The sequence below is a fragment of the Orbicella franksi genome, chromosome 2 (assembly GCF_964199315.1).
Source record: "Orbicella franksi chromosome 2, jaOrbFran1.1, whole genome shotgun sequence".
Taxonomy (NCBI): domain Eukaryota; kingdom Metazoa; phylum Cnidaria; class Anthozoa; order Scleractinia; family Merulinidae; genus Orbicella; species Orbicella franksi.
The window spans coordinates 22,970,124-22,986,572 of record NC_138146.1 but is presented as its reverse complement, the minus strand read 5'-3'; the positions used below and the strand labels follow the sequence as shown (position 1 = coordinate 22,986,572).

Here is a 16,449-nt window from a genome sequence, read left to right as displayed (position 1 = left end):
TCTAGTCTTTAGAATAGCTTCGTTTTCATGCAACATTGCTAGGGGGGAGGGGGGTCAATTGTACTTGCTTCTATTCATCTTTTGTTCTAAAACTTTAAGGACGTAGTTGAAATCGAGGGTTTTAGCGCGCAAAAGGGGGAGGTGTCCCAACAACTTATGGCCAGCATTGTAGGTTTACACGAGAGGAAATTGTTCCGGATTCGTGATGAATTCGGAACGTTTCAGTGCCGGATTGATTTTGCCGTTTACATAAAAGTGGACGAATCTGAAAAAAAAAACTCCCCGGAATTTAAAGTGGGAACTTTGAATCCGAAAACTTTTGAATCTGGAGAGTTTTGTCGTGTAAACGATTTTCTCTCGAATCCGCATATTTTTCTGCCTGTGATCTTTTGAGTTTGCGGTGGAACGAAAATGGCGGATTACATGATCCAGTCGTATACGTAGTCGAGTCGTAGGCACATTGATGGCCATTTAATGGCGGTCGCTGGGTGATTACCTCGTGCTGTTTCAGGTGTAGGTAATCACTTTTATAATACCGCGCAGATGACGACGATGGCACGATCGAAAACCTCGACGGTTCTAGATATTAAGTAAAGACCACAATAACTTCCTGGAGGGATCTGACATGATGGACAACAGTACCGTGGTCAGCGAGTCGAAAGAAAACTTCAGACTGTCTCAACCTACCCCTAGCCTTATTTTCGGAGGCATTTTGTTTCTCGTTGTCGAGGCAACAAACTGCTTGTTAAGCATTCCATCATGAATGTGCCCGGAGTTATCGTCGTGTGTAAACGGTTAAGAATCCGAATATCCTTTCACTGCAAACCCCTACTAATCCGAATACTCTAAAATTGATGAATCCGGGAACTTTTACGAATCCGAAAAAACTCCTTTAGTGTAAACCTAGTCGTAGATCGACCACTGTAATGTTTATTTGTCTACCAGTGTTATGATCTGCAAATTTCAGTTAATTGATCAAACAACCAAAGTAGAAAAGATGGAGTTTTTCCTAGTATGATCGAAACTTAAACGCAATTTCTTCCTGGGCTAATTCAATTCAAGAAATTCCAGGTTTTCTAGCTGAGTTTGAGCATATTGTGTAGGTACAAATTTTCTACACAGCTAGAAGAGCTGAGATGCCATCACGCAGTTAGTAGTTTATAGAAATTATGGTATTTCCACTTGACTTTATTTGTCAGTCAATGATTCAATTGCCATAAACCATAGAGCATTGGTTAAGTGTATCTCTAAAACTGCCACTATATTGTAAGTTATCAGTGAAATCAATAAAATAAACAAGTGTTAAAATCATTTCCCGGAGTACTGTAGCAACGTTCTTTATTAGGGATGTCGTGGGTGTTGCAATGCAAATGAAAAAACATACATATTTATACTAACTTAAACAAAAAAAAAAAACATTTTCCATTATTTTATCCACACAACGTTTCAAAAATTGCTTTCATCGGATTGCTGGAAACGAATATTTTACTCGAGATTGGCTATCCGCGTCACGCAATTGTTTACATTCCAACGGCGGATTTTGGGCAAAATCTATGAGAAACACAGGCCAAGACGGGCGACTTGAAACCATTTGCCCAGAGATGTTTTTTGATAGCCTAACAGGTGGGTGTATATTTAACCCGTAGAAAGTGTTTTTACGGTATTTAAAGTTATAGCCCATAGAAAAATATGGCGATGTTTTTAAGCAATAATTCTCTTGCCACACACTGTAAAATTTTGCGTGTCAGTTTGATCTCTTTTCGGGCTCAAAACCAACTTTGATTTATTTTATTTTTCGCTCAGTCATACCACGAAGACCTGAACTGAATATAAAATCCATTGAAATATTCTCAAGTAACTGTTCTGCGGAGCGCGAAGCAATCAAATATTCGGAAAATTCAGCAAAACCGGAAGTAGATTTTGAGCCCAATCGGGTCGAAATCGTTTTTGGCGTATTTCTACCAAAGAAAGCTATATTAGCAGAAACTAACTATGGTCCGTTTCTATTCTTACTAGGACCTATCTATGGACAAAATACAAGCGAAATCAATTTTTCGACTTGTGCCATTGATAGGCGATTTAGGTCCATTTTTGTAGGCATTCACTCTTAATATCTGCATAAATACCCATTTATTTTACCTCTTTCATCACAGTTCAGTGCCCAGATGTGTTAGAATGATGCCAATCTCGACTAAACGTGTATTTTAATAATCATCTCTTTCAATAATGTTAATGCAAAAAAATGTTGCATGATTTGCAAGATGGAAAATTTGGTATGTCAACGAAGCAAAATCTAACACCTTCGTCCCTGTTAATTTTCAATTCCTCAATTCGTATGACCTACATATTGGGGTTTTCAGTCATATTTTGAGAAGAAATGAGCTGTTTATTACTGTTAACAGCCATACTTAATTTCTTTGCTTGCTCAGGCGTATCATTCAATGTCTTCAGGATCTGCACCCAGTATGGCTGCAGGGGGATGAGGTCCAGCACCAGCTGCTGCCAGGGCAGCAGGTTCATCTACAGCCTCCACCAGTCCTGGGGTACCTGTCTTGGTCTTGACACACTGGAAATCAACATGGCGGCTCTTGCTTTCTTCCTTCTCCCATGACATGCGCACAAAAGGCCGCTGGACATAGTTGTAGATTACTAGATGAGAGTGGAGGTACAACAGTGAGTAACTGCAGGAAGAAATCTTGCTATATGAAAGATGACATTTAGTGTACTGGCTCTTTTGCAAAGCTAAACAAGGAGTGCAAATATATATTTAGAGAAAGTGTCAGCAATTTTTAACAGCATTACAAACATTCATAACTAGCTCTTTCCTAAGACATGTACTGTATGCCACGACAGGAAGTTGGCAGATGACAAACAGAACTTACCCTCAGGTCTCCCTCCATTGGGCCTCTGTTTAATCTTCTCCTTATGAGTGGGATAACCTGCCAAACAAGAAGATCCACTATCAAGTCTCTTTGAACAAATATAATTCTAACTACATGGTAGAGTTTTGCAAGTTAGGTAATGGCTTTCTAAATGCAGTGGCTTCTGAAGCATACTCATTGTAAGTCCATTCCTGGCCACCAATGGTAGTTGGCACTGAAGTGAAGATTTTTATCATGAAATTTCTAATTTCAATCACCTTCAATTCCCAGTCTTATCTTCTTGAGACCTCTTTCCTTCAGCACTTCTTTTGCTACATCTCGGTTTTCAAAGTACTTGAAGAACCGATACAAAGATGTGGAATAAACAACTACAATAAAGAAAAAGGAAATACATCATGCACTGACAGATTACAGAACACACTATTTCTCCATGACATCTGCAATTCTCAAAAAAAAGGTTCGCATGGGTGACATGGCACCATAGAGAGCCACAGAGTCCTTGAATGGTCAACACAATTGCACACAAAATTACCAGAAATTTAAAACAAATCAGACAGTAATGACAGGTTTCTCAGCAGTTCTCTGTCTAAAATTCAACAGTTATTTCTTTGTGCTGAATGTCAATGATCACTTAATCAGTAAAAATACAGTGGAACCCTATTATCTATAACTCTCAAGAACAGGGAAAACAAAAAACAAATGGCTCGAGATAAAGACAAATACAAATACTGGTACAGATAGCTTGCAGTAAATGGCTGAAAAAGCAACTCTATGTTGTTCAGAGGGTGGATGATGCTTTTCAATGGACAAATCAATATCAAGTGGATAAGTGTTAACAAACCAAACTACATTATTTGCTGGACACTTTCTTTTTTCATTGGATAGCATTTTCCATCTCTTAAAAATGTGGGCTAGGTACATAAATTATGTCATTTTGTCAGGGGTTTTGCTACTCCTAATATTATCAATGACAATACACAAGTGGTACAGTATAACTGAGAAATTATCCAGAGGGCTGGTAGAAGAAACTCGGGCTGTGTTCACACTGGCACAAAATAACGTTGCATTAAGACACTGGCACTCCAAGCATCCAAGTACCATTTAGTGCCCGAGTACAGGGTCGAGACCTTGTACCCAGGCAAGGGCACTATGCCTGAATTCTGGTGTGAGTACTTGGAAAAATGGTGCATTCACATTAGTGCACAGTGAGAATTGGCCATGGGCACCAGGTGTTAACATAGACTCAGTTATGCCTTACTGTGTGTATACTCCTCTCCCATGCTCGGCGGATATTCCTCATCCCAGTCCACCACATCATCATCAGTGAGAATAACAATGTGGCATTCACGGTCACCTTTCTAAAATAATATGACAACATGACATACACCTGTTAGAGGGTGGTAAAGGGTATTTTTGTGACCCATGATCGGCCCTTTTTATTTCCTGTGAAATGTGAAATAGCCATTTTTTCCTCGTGAATCATGATTTCCACAGTCGCCGTGAACCGCGACTTTCCAAAACGTTCTCTTTTATTTTCCATGACGCATGAAATGCCAATGTTGTATTTTTTGTGAATTGTGAAAGGGCTTCATTTTCCGTGAAACGTGATCTATACCCCCCTTTACCACCCTCCTGTTAGTTTGTTGGTTTTCTTGTACTTAGTGGTATTACAGTAACCATTTCAAAAGAGAAATGCTACATACATACTGTAACAGATGTATTCTTTGGAAGTACCCAACTCAGCTTTAAGATGAATAACCTTTAATCTAATGTTTATTTGTGACAGAAAACTGTTACTTTCTATTATTAACTACACGTAGGATTTACATTGAACACTAAACAATGCTACACTGGTTAATCAAAACTACACATTAAAACAACTCCAGCTTCATTAAGCAATGCTTTTGTTGAGAAGAGAGACTGCAACCAATACGCAATTATTGTAGTACCTGATCTGGTTGACAGTTAAAGAATTTTAGGATTCTTTCTACTGTACCTTAGCAGAGGACACCATAACAGGAAGAATGTACTCCTCTACAAAGTACTGGAATTGATTTTTAGCACCATCATTTGACAGTTCATGAAGAAGATCCCCTGTCAAACAAAACTAAAAATGTGAGTACAATTGAAGAACAAAACGGTATATGGCACCCACAAAGGGAATTTAGTAATGATCTGTCACTGCTCACACAGGATTGGCTTCAACTTTAAACTCAGTTACTTGTGTTATCAATTGCGTGCCATTTTTCCTTTTCTAGGTTTTAACTGAAACAACAGTGGAACCCAGTTTCTACATTCACCAATGGGCCATGAACATCTGGCTGTAATAACAGGGCAGCCATATTAACAGGGTGGGGTCAAACCTCATGACTGGTCTAAATTGAGTGATGTCACATGATCACAATTGCACTTCTAAACAACTGTTATTTAATAAGCATCCAGAATGCAGACATAATTTGAAAAAACTGAAACTTGAATCACTGTATAAAATATTAACAATGGGAAGATGAAGATAACTGGTTTGAGTGGCTGTATAAATGGGGTAAAATTACAAAGGATTATGCAGGTTGGGATTTTAGAATGTGGCTGTTGACCACATTTAGGGGGTGGCCACAGTAACAGGATTTTCTTACGAGACAAAAAAAAGTGGCTGTAATAACAAGGTGACGGTATTGACGAGGTGACCTCAAGGCGGAGTTCCACTACACCGAGCAAGAGTCTGTCCTCAAATGTTTTCCCCTACATTATGTGGTATCCCACATATAACTATGAGTCATATTATTAGACCTTTTTGGTACACTTTGGTTACACACAAGAAACATTTGGTCAAGCCATGGTTTGTATTTAAATTGGTGATACATAGTAGAGCCAAACTACCCATGGTAACACCAACCAAACCTGATACCTCACCAGAGCGTACCAAAAGGGTGTGATCAGGTAATTACCATGCCCAAAATCAAGCCAAAAATCTGGCGACCCCCGGGCAGTGACATGATATTGCTGGCAATCAGGGAAGTAGACACAGATTCCGATTGATTGCAAATTTGGGTAAGATAACACAGCATAACCTACAGAATGCCATTACTAATTCTTTAATTAAATAATGATTTATTATTATATAAGTACCACTTACTTAAATTCTGACATCGGATAACCTGAGCATTAAATGGTATGAGCAGGTAGTCACATGCTTCTCTCAGTTCTGGGATTTGTACACTTGGTGGACAGTTAATTATACCTGTCTTGTAGTAATCCTGCAAAACATTGACAAACATAATAACATACCAACTTCATGGACAGAAACCTCTTCTACTCTTATCTCATGAGTTGCAAAACCTAACAGTATTCAATCAGGACTGCAGTCAGCTACAGTGTGTGGTTCAAGAAAATATTCAAACTTACTCTAAAGAAACTTACTGGAAATTCAGAGAAAGGTGGAGTTCAAAACTCAAAGTATTTTTGAGGGAAAGTATGAAGCTAAACTGGAATTTCCAGATTGGTTTCAAGGAGGGGAGCAGAGGGGTCTACAAAACAGTCTAATGGAGAGGGAGAGGTATGAATATTTTCTAGACCATCACAATCCTTCTCATGAAGTCCTGGCTGCAGCAGCTGCAGGAAGCATGCTGGGTGTTGAGATGCATTTTGGTACAATAAAAAAATTATGTAAGCAACATGTGTTAAACAGAATCATAAAACAGATAATAGAAACACATAAATCTCACCAGTATGCACTTGAACACATTTGCCGAAATGCCTCTTGCTACTTCATATTCACCCTTTTCATTTCTTGTTGTGTATTCCATTGTAGAGCCAAACATTCTGGAATGAACATGTACATGTTATGGTCAGACACAAGATAATATTACCAAAATGAGTTAAGAGAGGCTACAGAAGTGTTGGGAATCAATTACAACTTCATAATTGATTATTACAAATAGTAGGATTGTCCCAAATGATCAATCATAGGTCATAATCAGACAAATTGGTGATGCATGTATGTATTCCATGTATTTTTCACCTGAGTTTAAATCAGCTGGCAATGCCACTACATCTGACACAAAAAGGTCAGAGGATGCTCCTTTGTAGCAGAGTTAAAGCTAAGATTCAACAAAAATTTGCCCAAAGAGGTACAGACTGTACTTCAATTTAGATAAGACATTTATTAGAAGGAGTAATGTTGGTAGACATTGTTGTGTAGTGTTTTGTGACGTAGACAAAGTTTGCTGTGTATTCACTCTGAAAGATAACTAGCAATATAGGAAGACTTTCTTCAATGAACTGAGGGAAAAACGCATAGGCTAAACAAAACTATGAGAGGCGCGGTGGCCTCATGGTTAGCTATAGTGCGCTTGTCTCCAGATCGAGTGGTCTGGTTTTGAACCCTGGCTGAAGACATTGCATTGTGTTCTTGGGAAAGACACTACTCTCACAGTGCCTCTCTCCGCCCAGGAATATAAATGGGTACCAGCAAACTTGCTGTGGCTGGTAGCCATGCTGGGGGTAAGCCTGTGATGGACCAGCATCTATAGGCGTACGAGCTGGGGGGGGGGGGGAAGGAGGGCTGCAGCCCCCCCCCTAGCTATGGAAATAATGCGATTTTTCAGGCAAAACACCAGTGTTTGGACAACAACATTTGAACATTACAAGCATTACAAAATAATGCTGTTTGCGTGATTTCCACAACTCGTAAATAGTTGGTTACTTTTTTTAGAACTTTTTGTTTTAATAAGTTTTATATTTTACTTGGATTGAGACTGTTCATAGAGTATGATTGATTAGCCTGCAAACAGGCTCCTTGCGAGGATGGAAAAAAATTTCGGCGAGCGCGAAACAGAAGAATTCGGAGAGCAAAGCGATCAGGGCGGGGACAGGGGAGCCTGTAGACTTTGTTTTTGATGTGCCTATCCGCCCTTGGTGATAAGCCTGTAACAAATCAGTCATTGAGGTAATTAGACCTGCCTGTCAAGAAGCTACATTTTCGGTACTTGCAAACAGTTTTAATTGAGCTAATCAAATAGCCGGGCTGGGCATCATAATATAGAGTGCAATTAAGCAACATGTTCACGGAATATTTCAAACACTTTGTCCCTCCAGAGCCAATACTTAGAGATCTTAAAACATATTTTGCAATACTGAAATGAGCCTAAAGAAATTATAAGCACATGATAGAGGTGTCAAACTCTGCGAAGCGACAAGCAGATAACAGCGGAAAGTCCGGAAACCATGCCTTTGAACTCTAAAAAAATTGCTATAGCACCCCCAATCAGCTCCACTCCACTAGCTTCTACTTAAAATTCCTGCTCGTAACAGAGCATAAAGTACCCTTCAGAATCACTTGTGAAATAACGAGAGGTCGAAAGACCGAAACTTAAAAGAGAACGGCAAATGCACTATTGTAACAAACTGTTGAAGTCGTATAATTTTACGAAGATCTGTCAAATATTCATCTCGAAGATGTCAACAATCAGCAATTTAACCAATCATATCATGACACCAGGAGCTGGTATCACAGAACAGTGGCATCAATAGAATGTCTACAGGCTCCGTCGCTTTGTTCGGGCTCACCGGGAGCCTGTTCGCAGGCTAATGATTGATTGATTATGTAAGCTTTGAATATAACTATTTTTGGAATTATAGCAGTTTCATAAGATGTGGGAATTGTGAACATTTTTGTTTTTCATGCAATTTGAGTGCGTTTGCATCCCGAATTTCAGCACTCTTGCATTCAGGCATTGCATAAATTTTTTGGGCAAGAAAAGTCACCACCCCCCAAGGTCACAGGTGCCCATACGCCTATGCTAGCATCCCATCCAGGGGAGAGTAGAAATACTCTTAGTCACTTCATGCTACAGAAACTGGGATAAGCTATGGCCTGATGGGCCACTTGGCTCGTATGCAGACTTAACCTAAACAAAACTAAGTTAACCATGCTTACAGGGTATTGTTTATGCCACATCTGTCTGAAAATTGAAGATGAATTTCAAACATTTCATTAAAGTAGCCAACAGATCAGCGAGTGTCATGGTTCACAGCTACTTCAACAAAGTTGTGACGGAAATCATCATTATTAATAAAAGGACAGAAGCAAAAAAAAAAAAAACTGACATCAATTTATTACATGCGCCACATGAGAAGATTTACAAAAGACAATGAAAGGAAAAAGGCCCCAGCTGCTAGATTTTGATGCCCCTTGGTGGGTAATATGGCTTTTATGAGGAAATGAAAAGCACCTTAGAGCTTTAATAATTAAGTATACAGACATATCACAGAGTTAGCACTAAGGCTATACATAGAAGAGTGGTCAAGTTCTTTAGCTCTGTCATGAAAAAGCAATTTGATGGAATTGATTTATAAAATGTTTATAATTTAGCAGTCCATAAGGTAAAATTCAGAATGGTCTAGTAACCAATCAGAATGTTTCTTTTCATTATGGACCACTTTGTTATATGATAATATTTATTTCATAGGCTAAACACTTTTTTTCTGTCCAAGCCTTCCAGTCAGTAAATAATAAGCTTTTTCTGTGCTGGCTGTTGATCAAATACAAAAAAAACAAAAAAAAAAACAATTCAGGTACTATCATAGAACCTGAATTAAATTGTTTTTTTTGCATTTGATCAAATACTTTCCTACAAATTTCGCTCCTGTAAGTTAAATCATTTTAAGCTTATTTAAAAACATGTTAAATTCAATTTTTTTCACCTTTAGTTATTGATAAACACCTACATAACTGACGTAATGACTACGTACACTATCCACGCAACATCCAAATAATGAAATAAAGTCGTCTTTAAGCTTACTGCATCTCGATCTCCATAATAAAAAACTAAGTATTAGCAAAAGTAAGTGTTTTATTCAACCGAATTAGTATCGTGCGAGTGATGAGCTTACAAAACGATCAGATAAGTTATCAAGAACCTCAAAATACTGCGTCAAAAGGGTTTGAATAGAAGAAAAGTAACTTACCTTCCTAGCATAGTGTTTGGATGAGCGGTAAACAGTGATCTTTCAACCACAAAACGTGTATCATCAACCACTAGTGTAATTTTATCGGCATAGTCACCGACTTGAGCATTTCTCGGCAAGACTTGAGTGACAACCTTGTTTCGTTGCTTTTGAATGATGGGAGGCGAGTGAGCTCCTTTTCGTATCGTATGTTCCATTCTGTTTCTCGTTGTAGCCCTCTGTGGTTCTGAATAACCTCGCGCAAGATGCCTAGGAAAGTCTCGAGGTGGGATATCTAAGGGAACGTACGCGTTCAACTCTTCTAACTCACTGTCAGTGGAGTCTTCTTGCTCGACTCCACGATCATCAACATTTTCCTCCAGGTTGCTGTTTTCCATCGATTTCAAAGCGAAGGACTTTCATTAGATAACATACAAGTACCACAGACTAAACAAACGAAATGTTCTGTGTTTCATAAGTGGAATAAAGGACAAAATGCCGCTGAAATCTATCAGCTAAAACCACGAAATGCGACGTGCTCATGTACTGTACTTCCTTGGACGTTTCAGGAGAGGGCTCCTATTTTGGGGTCATTGTCTATTGATGCAAAATAATGCACCTAAACAGTTTCATTTCAGGGGAGGAGTGGGAGAGGAACCAAAGAAAAGTCGTGGGGTCGTAATCTGATCGGAGTGTCGATCAGAGTGAATCCTGATAGACAACTAAGTTTTGCTGTGATAAGGGATTTTTTTTACAGAAGAAACCCCTGTAAGGTCCTGAAATAAACAAAGTTTTTTTTTCGTGAAATAATTTTGGAATCAACATGGGTTTAATGGGCAATGAAATAAACAAAACATCAGGAGCTTTGGATAACAAAGATTTTATTCCGAAAGAAGAAAAATTCCATGAAAACAAATCAAAGGGTTTAGACTTTGGAGATGTTCCATAAAGACAATAAGGCAAGGGCAGACAACTTTTTTACCAGGGTCCTCTCTCTTCCTCGTAGAGAGAGGACCCTGGGAATCAAATTGCCTAATCGGCAGAAAGTGAAAGTGACGTCACATCAGGATTGCGCGCTGGTGGATAAAACGATATTTGCCTTCATTTCGCCGTCGTAAATTTTGTTTACAGTTGGCGCTCGTAATGCCCAGACAAATCTGAATTTTGTTACGTAGTTGCTTGCCACAATGTCCGACGACTACTATGAAATATTAGGGGTTCCAAGAACGGCGACAGAGGACGACATAAGGAAAGGTTATCGAAGGCAAGCGTTGCGATGGCACCCGGACAAGAATCCCGACAACAAAGAGGCGGCCGAGGAAAGATTCAAGCTCGTTTCTGAGGCATATGAGGTTCTGTCCAACAAGGATAAACGTGAAATATATGATAGATATGGCAAAGAAGGTCTTTCGGCTTGTCCGAGAAGGGAAGATGGAGAATTCGCGGCGAACTTCGAAACGTTTTCTTCGCATGTCTTCCGCAGCCCGGAAGAAGTTTTCAGGGAATTCTTTGGCACCACTTCTTTTGATGATATTTTCAACATCGCTTTCCAAACCTTTGCCAGCTTTCACGATTTTACTAACACAGAAAACACATCGAGAAGGCCTAACAGAAGACGAAATACGGATTTCTTCCAAGTGGATTCTTTTAACGAGGACCCATTCTCCGACCCTTTCACTTTCGATAACAGATTTACCGAGGATTTTTACGACGATCGAAACGCTTCTGTCCCAAGGCACAGAAGACAACGACATCGCCGACAAGACCGTAACTCTGAGATGCCACCTCAGAACAACGTTTACGATCCTTTTGCCAGCTTTGGCGACTTTGAAAGGATCTTCGAGCAGATGGCGGACATGGAGAGGCACATGATGGCTTCCATGCAGCGCGTCTTTGGCAGGCTGTAATAACAATTTACACTGTGGTGATAAATAAAGAAGGCCGAACAAAGATGCACATAAAACTTGTAAACGAAGATCTTTTTCTGACTTGTAGAAATTAGCAAAGTGTTAATTTTTAGAACGTTTAATATTTTAATTCCTGGACAAATGAAGTCATAAATTATGGACGAGGTGCATAAACCATGTAATGTGTTTTTGTTTGTTTTTATTTTTACCAGGGATTTCCCTGTTTCACGATGTAGGAAATTTTCAGTTGGCCCTGTTCAATAAAATAACAGTAAACTGAAACTGAAATTTGACAAAATTCCTTGCATCACCTGAGGAGGAAATAGCTGTGGTTGCCAGAAGTATGACGGACAAAATTTTGGACCATGAATTGGCTGAAAGCTCACGTTTTTATATAGACAGAATATTGGGAAGGGACAAAGCTGAGAACCAGCCATCTAAGTTTAACATACAACTTACAGCAATGAGTGGATCCAGGAAAGAGAGTGGAGGTGGTGGGGTGGGGTAGGGGAGCATTAGGTCCCCACCTATTCAGCATTTATAGGATGGGCTGATAGCTTAATATCCCTTGTAGAAAATATTCACAGAAAACTGCTTGCATAATAGCTGGCAATTTAAAAAAAAAAAAAAAACCTACCAGGGCTAAAGGGGGTGCCAGGTCTTAGAGAAAGGACTAGGCATATTGTTTGCTTGGTAGTCGGTTTAATGTTGTTGGAAATATTTTCTTCCATTTCTTAGTTACTGATGTAATAGTTGACGTAAATTCTAATGGCTGGCAAAATATTGTTGATGTTTAAAATGATTTTTATGAGCATGCAAACAATGTAACCCCCACTTCATAATGGTAAGCCCATCCAAGTTGCTCATGGTTAATACCTTGCAAAGAGGGTAAGTGGGGGAAAAATAATAATATAAACTAAAATGTTGATTATTTATACAAAAAAACATGTATTATTGTTATTATCAAAGTGTAATGTAACGTACATGTATCATAATTTGGTGAAGATTGAAAATGGAGTTACTGGTATATATTTACGACAACTTTCAACAATAAATTTTTGCAAAAGGTTTATTAAGTACATGTATAATAGTTTCTTGGAAATACTTCCCTCTCATGCTTATTATTTTCTCAAGCATGTATTTTACAATAACTGTCTAATTTCTCGCATGCTGATTGGCTCATTTTTATCATCAATAAGAGTACAGACAGATAAATTTTAATTTACGCAAGCCTTCAAGTTCAACTCTCAGCTGTCAAACTGTCAACTTTTAGACCAATGAGATTTTATGGACTTTTTAAGAAACCAATGAAAAAGCGAGAAAAGCTATCGACAATGTTCGCGTCATTTTGAATGAAATTCCCTTATCTTTGTTTACAGCATGTTTATGGTGTCATTTCCCCTCATTTATTCCCAGCATTTGACCATTTTGGGGTCTTGTTATTGTAAAAGACAAATTGACGTCAGTTTTTCATTCATCTGTCCTCTTATTGATGATAAATTTTGTCATAACATTGTCAAAGTTTACCGTGGAACCACTTGCCCGCAGCTCATGGTTCCACAGCCACTTCAACAATGTTATGATGCAATTTATCATCAATAAGAGGACAGATGCATAAACAACTGACTCAAATTTGTTAATTTTTATTCAATCAAGTATGAAAATAAATATATTTGAAAAACATTTTCTTCATAGGTTCCAGTCAATATGAATCATAGCATGCTTTAAAAGGCTAGGCATTCTACCTAGTAACATTCAATATCAATTCCTCCAAATAGTTAGAAGCTAAAGGAGCCACTCATGACTTGTGATACATATTTGCCACATTTGATTGGCGGATATTTGTTTGAGCCATCCAGGCAGGTAATCTTTGCCTTCCAATCAGGATCGTAGAAAAATGCAACAGAACGTCTTGGTGTACGCCGCTTGAGTTCCTCTTCAGGAATGATGACTCTGTGAACCTGCAAAAAAACGTTTGGAAGCATTACAAGGGAGCTATGAAGTTAGTAATAGGGCATGGACACTGGAAAGTCCCATTTATATATCTTAATTAGAGCAGGATTAGTACAAGCTATGTGTACCTGTTTGTATGCACGATGATGATGCTAGACTTAACTTGCTGAAAATAACATTTGCCAACTCTATAGTACATTTACCGTGGAAACATATTTATCTGCAGTCCATCTCTGCATCAAGTCAGCAATGTTGACAAGTATTGTTCCATGGACTGGAGTTGCAGGAACGAAGTTCTTCTCCCTGTTGACCACCTGAATTGATTAAGAAAACTATATACCTTTTATCCTGGGTAAAAGTGAGGAAGTAGGTTCAATTTCAGTCACTCTCTTAAAATTTCAGTACACTAGTCACCTCAAGACCTCCTGCATCATCTTGAAAGAGGAGAGTTATTCCACCATAATCTGTGTGTTCTCCACATCGTATCTGCCCTGCTTTGATGTGCTCAATGTCAGTTATTCTTGGGTAATAGTTAAAGCGCAGAAGTGCTGTGCCATTTTTGGTGCCGACATCTTTGTAGTAACTCTTGAAGACATCTGCAGGCTGTAGAAAAAGTATTGAAGGGGCTTATATTATGCATAGAAATAATTAATGTCAGTGTTGTGATTAGAAATGTAGAATTACCAAAGCCATGAATAAATTAATACAGTTTTCCAGTGTTGATTTCTCAAAATAAGTACAGGCATAAACTTGCTTTATACTCACCAGTCCTAACCCAATAGCCATTGCACGTAAAACTCTATCTCCAAGACTCCTTAACAGATCAAAGAGGCTTTTTACAACTGGCTGAAGTTCAGGGACTTCTGTAGGCCAGTGCTGGAAAAGGAAAGGTTTAAACACTAAACTTGTGATAAGTTTATTATACAAATAGATTTCTATTAATCTGAAACTTGACTCCAGTGCGCCATTGGTATAGCTGACAGATTTTAAAGAAATTGCTTACAAATTTCTTGTCATCAAAAGCTCCAATATCAAAGGACTCCTTTAGGTCACCTGGCTTTGTTGGATCAGTGCTGAAGATCAAAATCAGGAACTTGATTATTCAATCACTTATAAGTAAATTAAATATTAGTTATCACATTTACAAGCTTATAAACCCTGGCAGTTCAACGATGTGTGTAGAGGGCCTGGCAATGTTATGTTATCTTTCAATCACTTTACACCGAAGATAATAGAGTGGAAATTATTTCATTTTGCCTCATGTCGGAAGTGAAAAAAAGAGAAAGGGTTGTGAAAGTAAGAAAATGGAGTGGGGTTGGCTCTGGTTAGCCTGAATATCACTCCAGTCAGCCTGAATAGCGTTCAGGTTAGCCTGTTTACATTTAGCAATCGATAATGGAGGTGGAGATACAAGGTTAATTAAAAATTCTGCAGTCTGCAAATGCCACACAGCGATATCACCTTACATTTCTCTTTCCAAAGCTTCCCATCCATTCGCATCTAATTCACTCTTTTTCCTATACTTTGACTTGCTGTTTTTGCTGAGTGCAAAAAATTTGTCCATCACTTCAAATGTTCCATCTACCTATTGAAATAGAGGAACAAGAACAAGTTTGTGACCTGTGTCTCACATGACCTGAAAATGACAGCTCCAGATTTGCCTCCAATGTGACTGTTGCCTTGTTGAACATCTTTGGATCTTTTCCCGAAATTTTTTTATATTATCAAATTTTAATAAGAATGATAAGACGCAACTTTTGGCAAAGTTTTAAAAAAATCTATACATGGGGTTCAGATTCACCTTAAAGTTTTGGAAATTTAAGGTGGCTCTGAACCCTATGTACAGAATGCTTATTCAAATTTCAAAGTATAAAAAAATTCACCGTTCGGTTTTTGAATTATGAGCCCCTGAAGCTGTAAGTAAGGGTGTTTTAAGCAGTTCTTACTGTTGCTATGGTAACCTATTGCGCCACGAAAATGATAGCAACACGTTCACCAATGGTTGGGCAAGGGCAGTTTTTTGATACCATGATAATGTAGCATCAAGTGATAAAGAGCCTTAGCAGAACGCTTACTTAAGCTACTGCACCTTTTCTTGTGAGATTCCATGATTCTTCAGGTAAACAAATCCAACAGTGCTGAACGCTTCGTGGATTTGTTTGGCGATGATTTGGACCCTCTCATCTGCTAAGGAAGGAATACTTTCCTTCTCTACGCTCATGGCAGCAAAATCTACTAGAGGTATCCCTGAAACGGTCTCCATTTATTGATTTTTTAATGGTACGATAAACGTAGAAAATATCCACTAGAAAAGAAAATACACAAACCCACCTAAAATTGATCAAATTTGATGGTGCAATGTGTCACACTATGTTTGTATTCTCTAGGGAGGTAGGGTTGGTAAAATCACGCAATAAAATGTTCCTTGATTTGCATAAACGGGGGGTATACAAGTAAGTAGCAAGGCTAATACAGAATACAAAGTATCCATCGGAAATTATTTTGACAGCTTGAGCTTTTGCTACCGTTAAAACTATTAATTTAGTCGGGCCGGGTAGGCCAATAATCTTCTCATCCCCTCCCTACTGTGTACATTTTTCATCGTCCTTTGTTCGGTCCCTGAAAAAGGAAAACACAACATAAGCTATTTCCATCTAGTTCTCTATAGTATTTAAGTTCTTGAAACGTGGTAAATAACTCTGATTATGCCTTTTCTTGAAAAGATTTCACTTCATATGTCCTCTTTCCTCTCCCCACATCGA

The 16,449-nt window shown here is 38.5% G+C and overlaps 3 protein-coding genes across 4 annotated transcripts in view; 1 reads left to right on the top strand and 2 right to left on the bottom strand.

The window, feature by feature from the left end:
* Positions 1-2,113: 2,113 nt before the first annotated feature.
* LOC145478754 (BTB/POZ domain-containing protein 10-like) lies at positions 2,114-10,407 on the bottom strand. Its single transcript, XM_081456876.1, has 8 exons — positions 9,849-10,407; positions 6,605-6,701; positions 6,016-6,136; positions 4,879-4,976; positions 4,141-4,240; positions 3,140-3,250; positions 2,883-2,939; positions 2,114-2,649 (listed from the first exon to the last, which is right to left on the bottom strand). The coding sequence occupies exons 1-8, from the start codon at positions 10,223-10,225 to the stop codon at positions 2,435-2,437; spliced, it is 1,176 nt and encodes a 391-aa protein (XP_081313002.1). The 5' UTR covers positions 10,226-10,407; the 3' UTR covers positions 2,114-2,434.
* A 394-nt stretch (positions 10,408-10,801) lies between these two features.
* Positions 10,802-12,672, top strand: LOC145478740 (dnaJ homolog subfamily B member 2-like). The gene has a single exon (XM_081456855.1). It carries the CDS (start codon positions 11,015-11,017, stop codon positions 11,732-11,734), a length of 720 nt encoding a protein of 239 aa, XP_081312981.1. The 5' UTR covers positions 10,802-11,014; the 3' UTR covers positions 11,735-12,672.
* Positions 12,673-12,797: 125 nt separating this feature from the next.
* LOC145478739 (uncharacterized) overlaps positions 12,798-16,449 on the bottom strand; it is a 3,691-nt gene continuing 39 nt past the window's right edge. Inside the window, exons 1-7 of one of the 2 annotated variants that reach the window (XM_081456853.1) lie at positions 15,777-16,449; positions 15,154-15,272; positions 14,691-14,760; positions 14,453-14,563; positions 14,102-14,290; positions 13,891-14,001; positions 12,798-13,695 (exon numbers count right to left, since the gene is read on the bottom strand). The exon at positions 15,777-16,449 is cut by the window's right edge and continues 37 nt beyond it. In XM_081456853.1, the coding sequence (XP_081312979.1) occupies positions 13,513-13,695; positions 13,891-14,001; positions 14,102-14,290; positions 14,453-14,563; positions 14,691-14,760; positions 15,154-15,272; positions 15,777-15,950 (957 nt within the window). In that variant the 5' untranslated portion in view covers positions 15,951-16,449 and the 3' untranslated portion in view covers positions 12,798-13,512. Of the gene's footprint in view, positions 13,696-13,884; positions 14,002-14,101; positions 14,291-14,452; positions 14,564-14,690; positions 14,761-15,153; positions 15,273-15,776 lie in introns of both variants that reach the window. The other variant, XM_081456854.1, reaches the window with a different exon arrangement.

Excerpts from the sequence above, each read along its gene's own strand:
- LOC145478754 (XM_081456876.1), bottom strand. The coding sequence starts at position 10,225 with ATGGAAAACAGCAACCTGGAGGAAAATGTTGATGATCGTGGAGTCGAG. Across the intron at positions 6,137-6,604 it reads ATGTGTTCAAGTGCATACTG|GATTACTACAAGACAGGTAT; the intron begins GTGAGATTTATG and ends AATGTTTTGCAG. Across the intron at positions 4,977-6,015 it reads TATCCGATGTCAGAATTTAA|GGGATCTTCTTCATGAACTG; the intron begins GTAAGTGGTACT and ends TTTGTTTGACAG.
- LOC145478740 (XM_081456855.1), top strand. The coding sequence starts at position 11,015 with ATGTCCGACGACTACTATGAAATATTAGGGGTTCCAAGAACGGCGACA.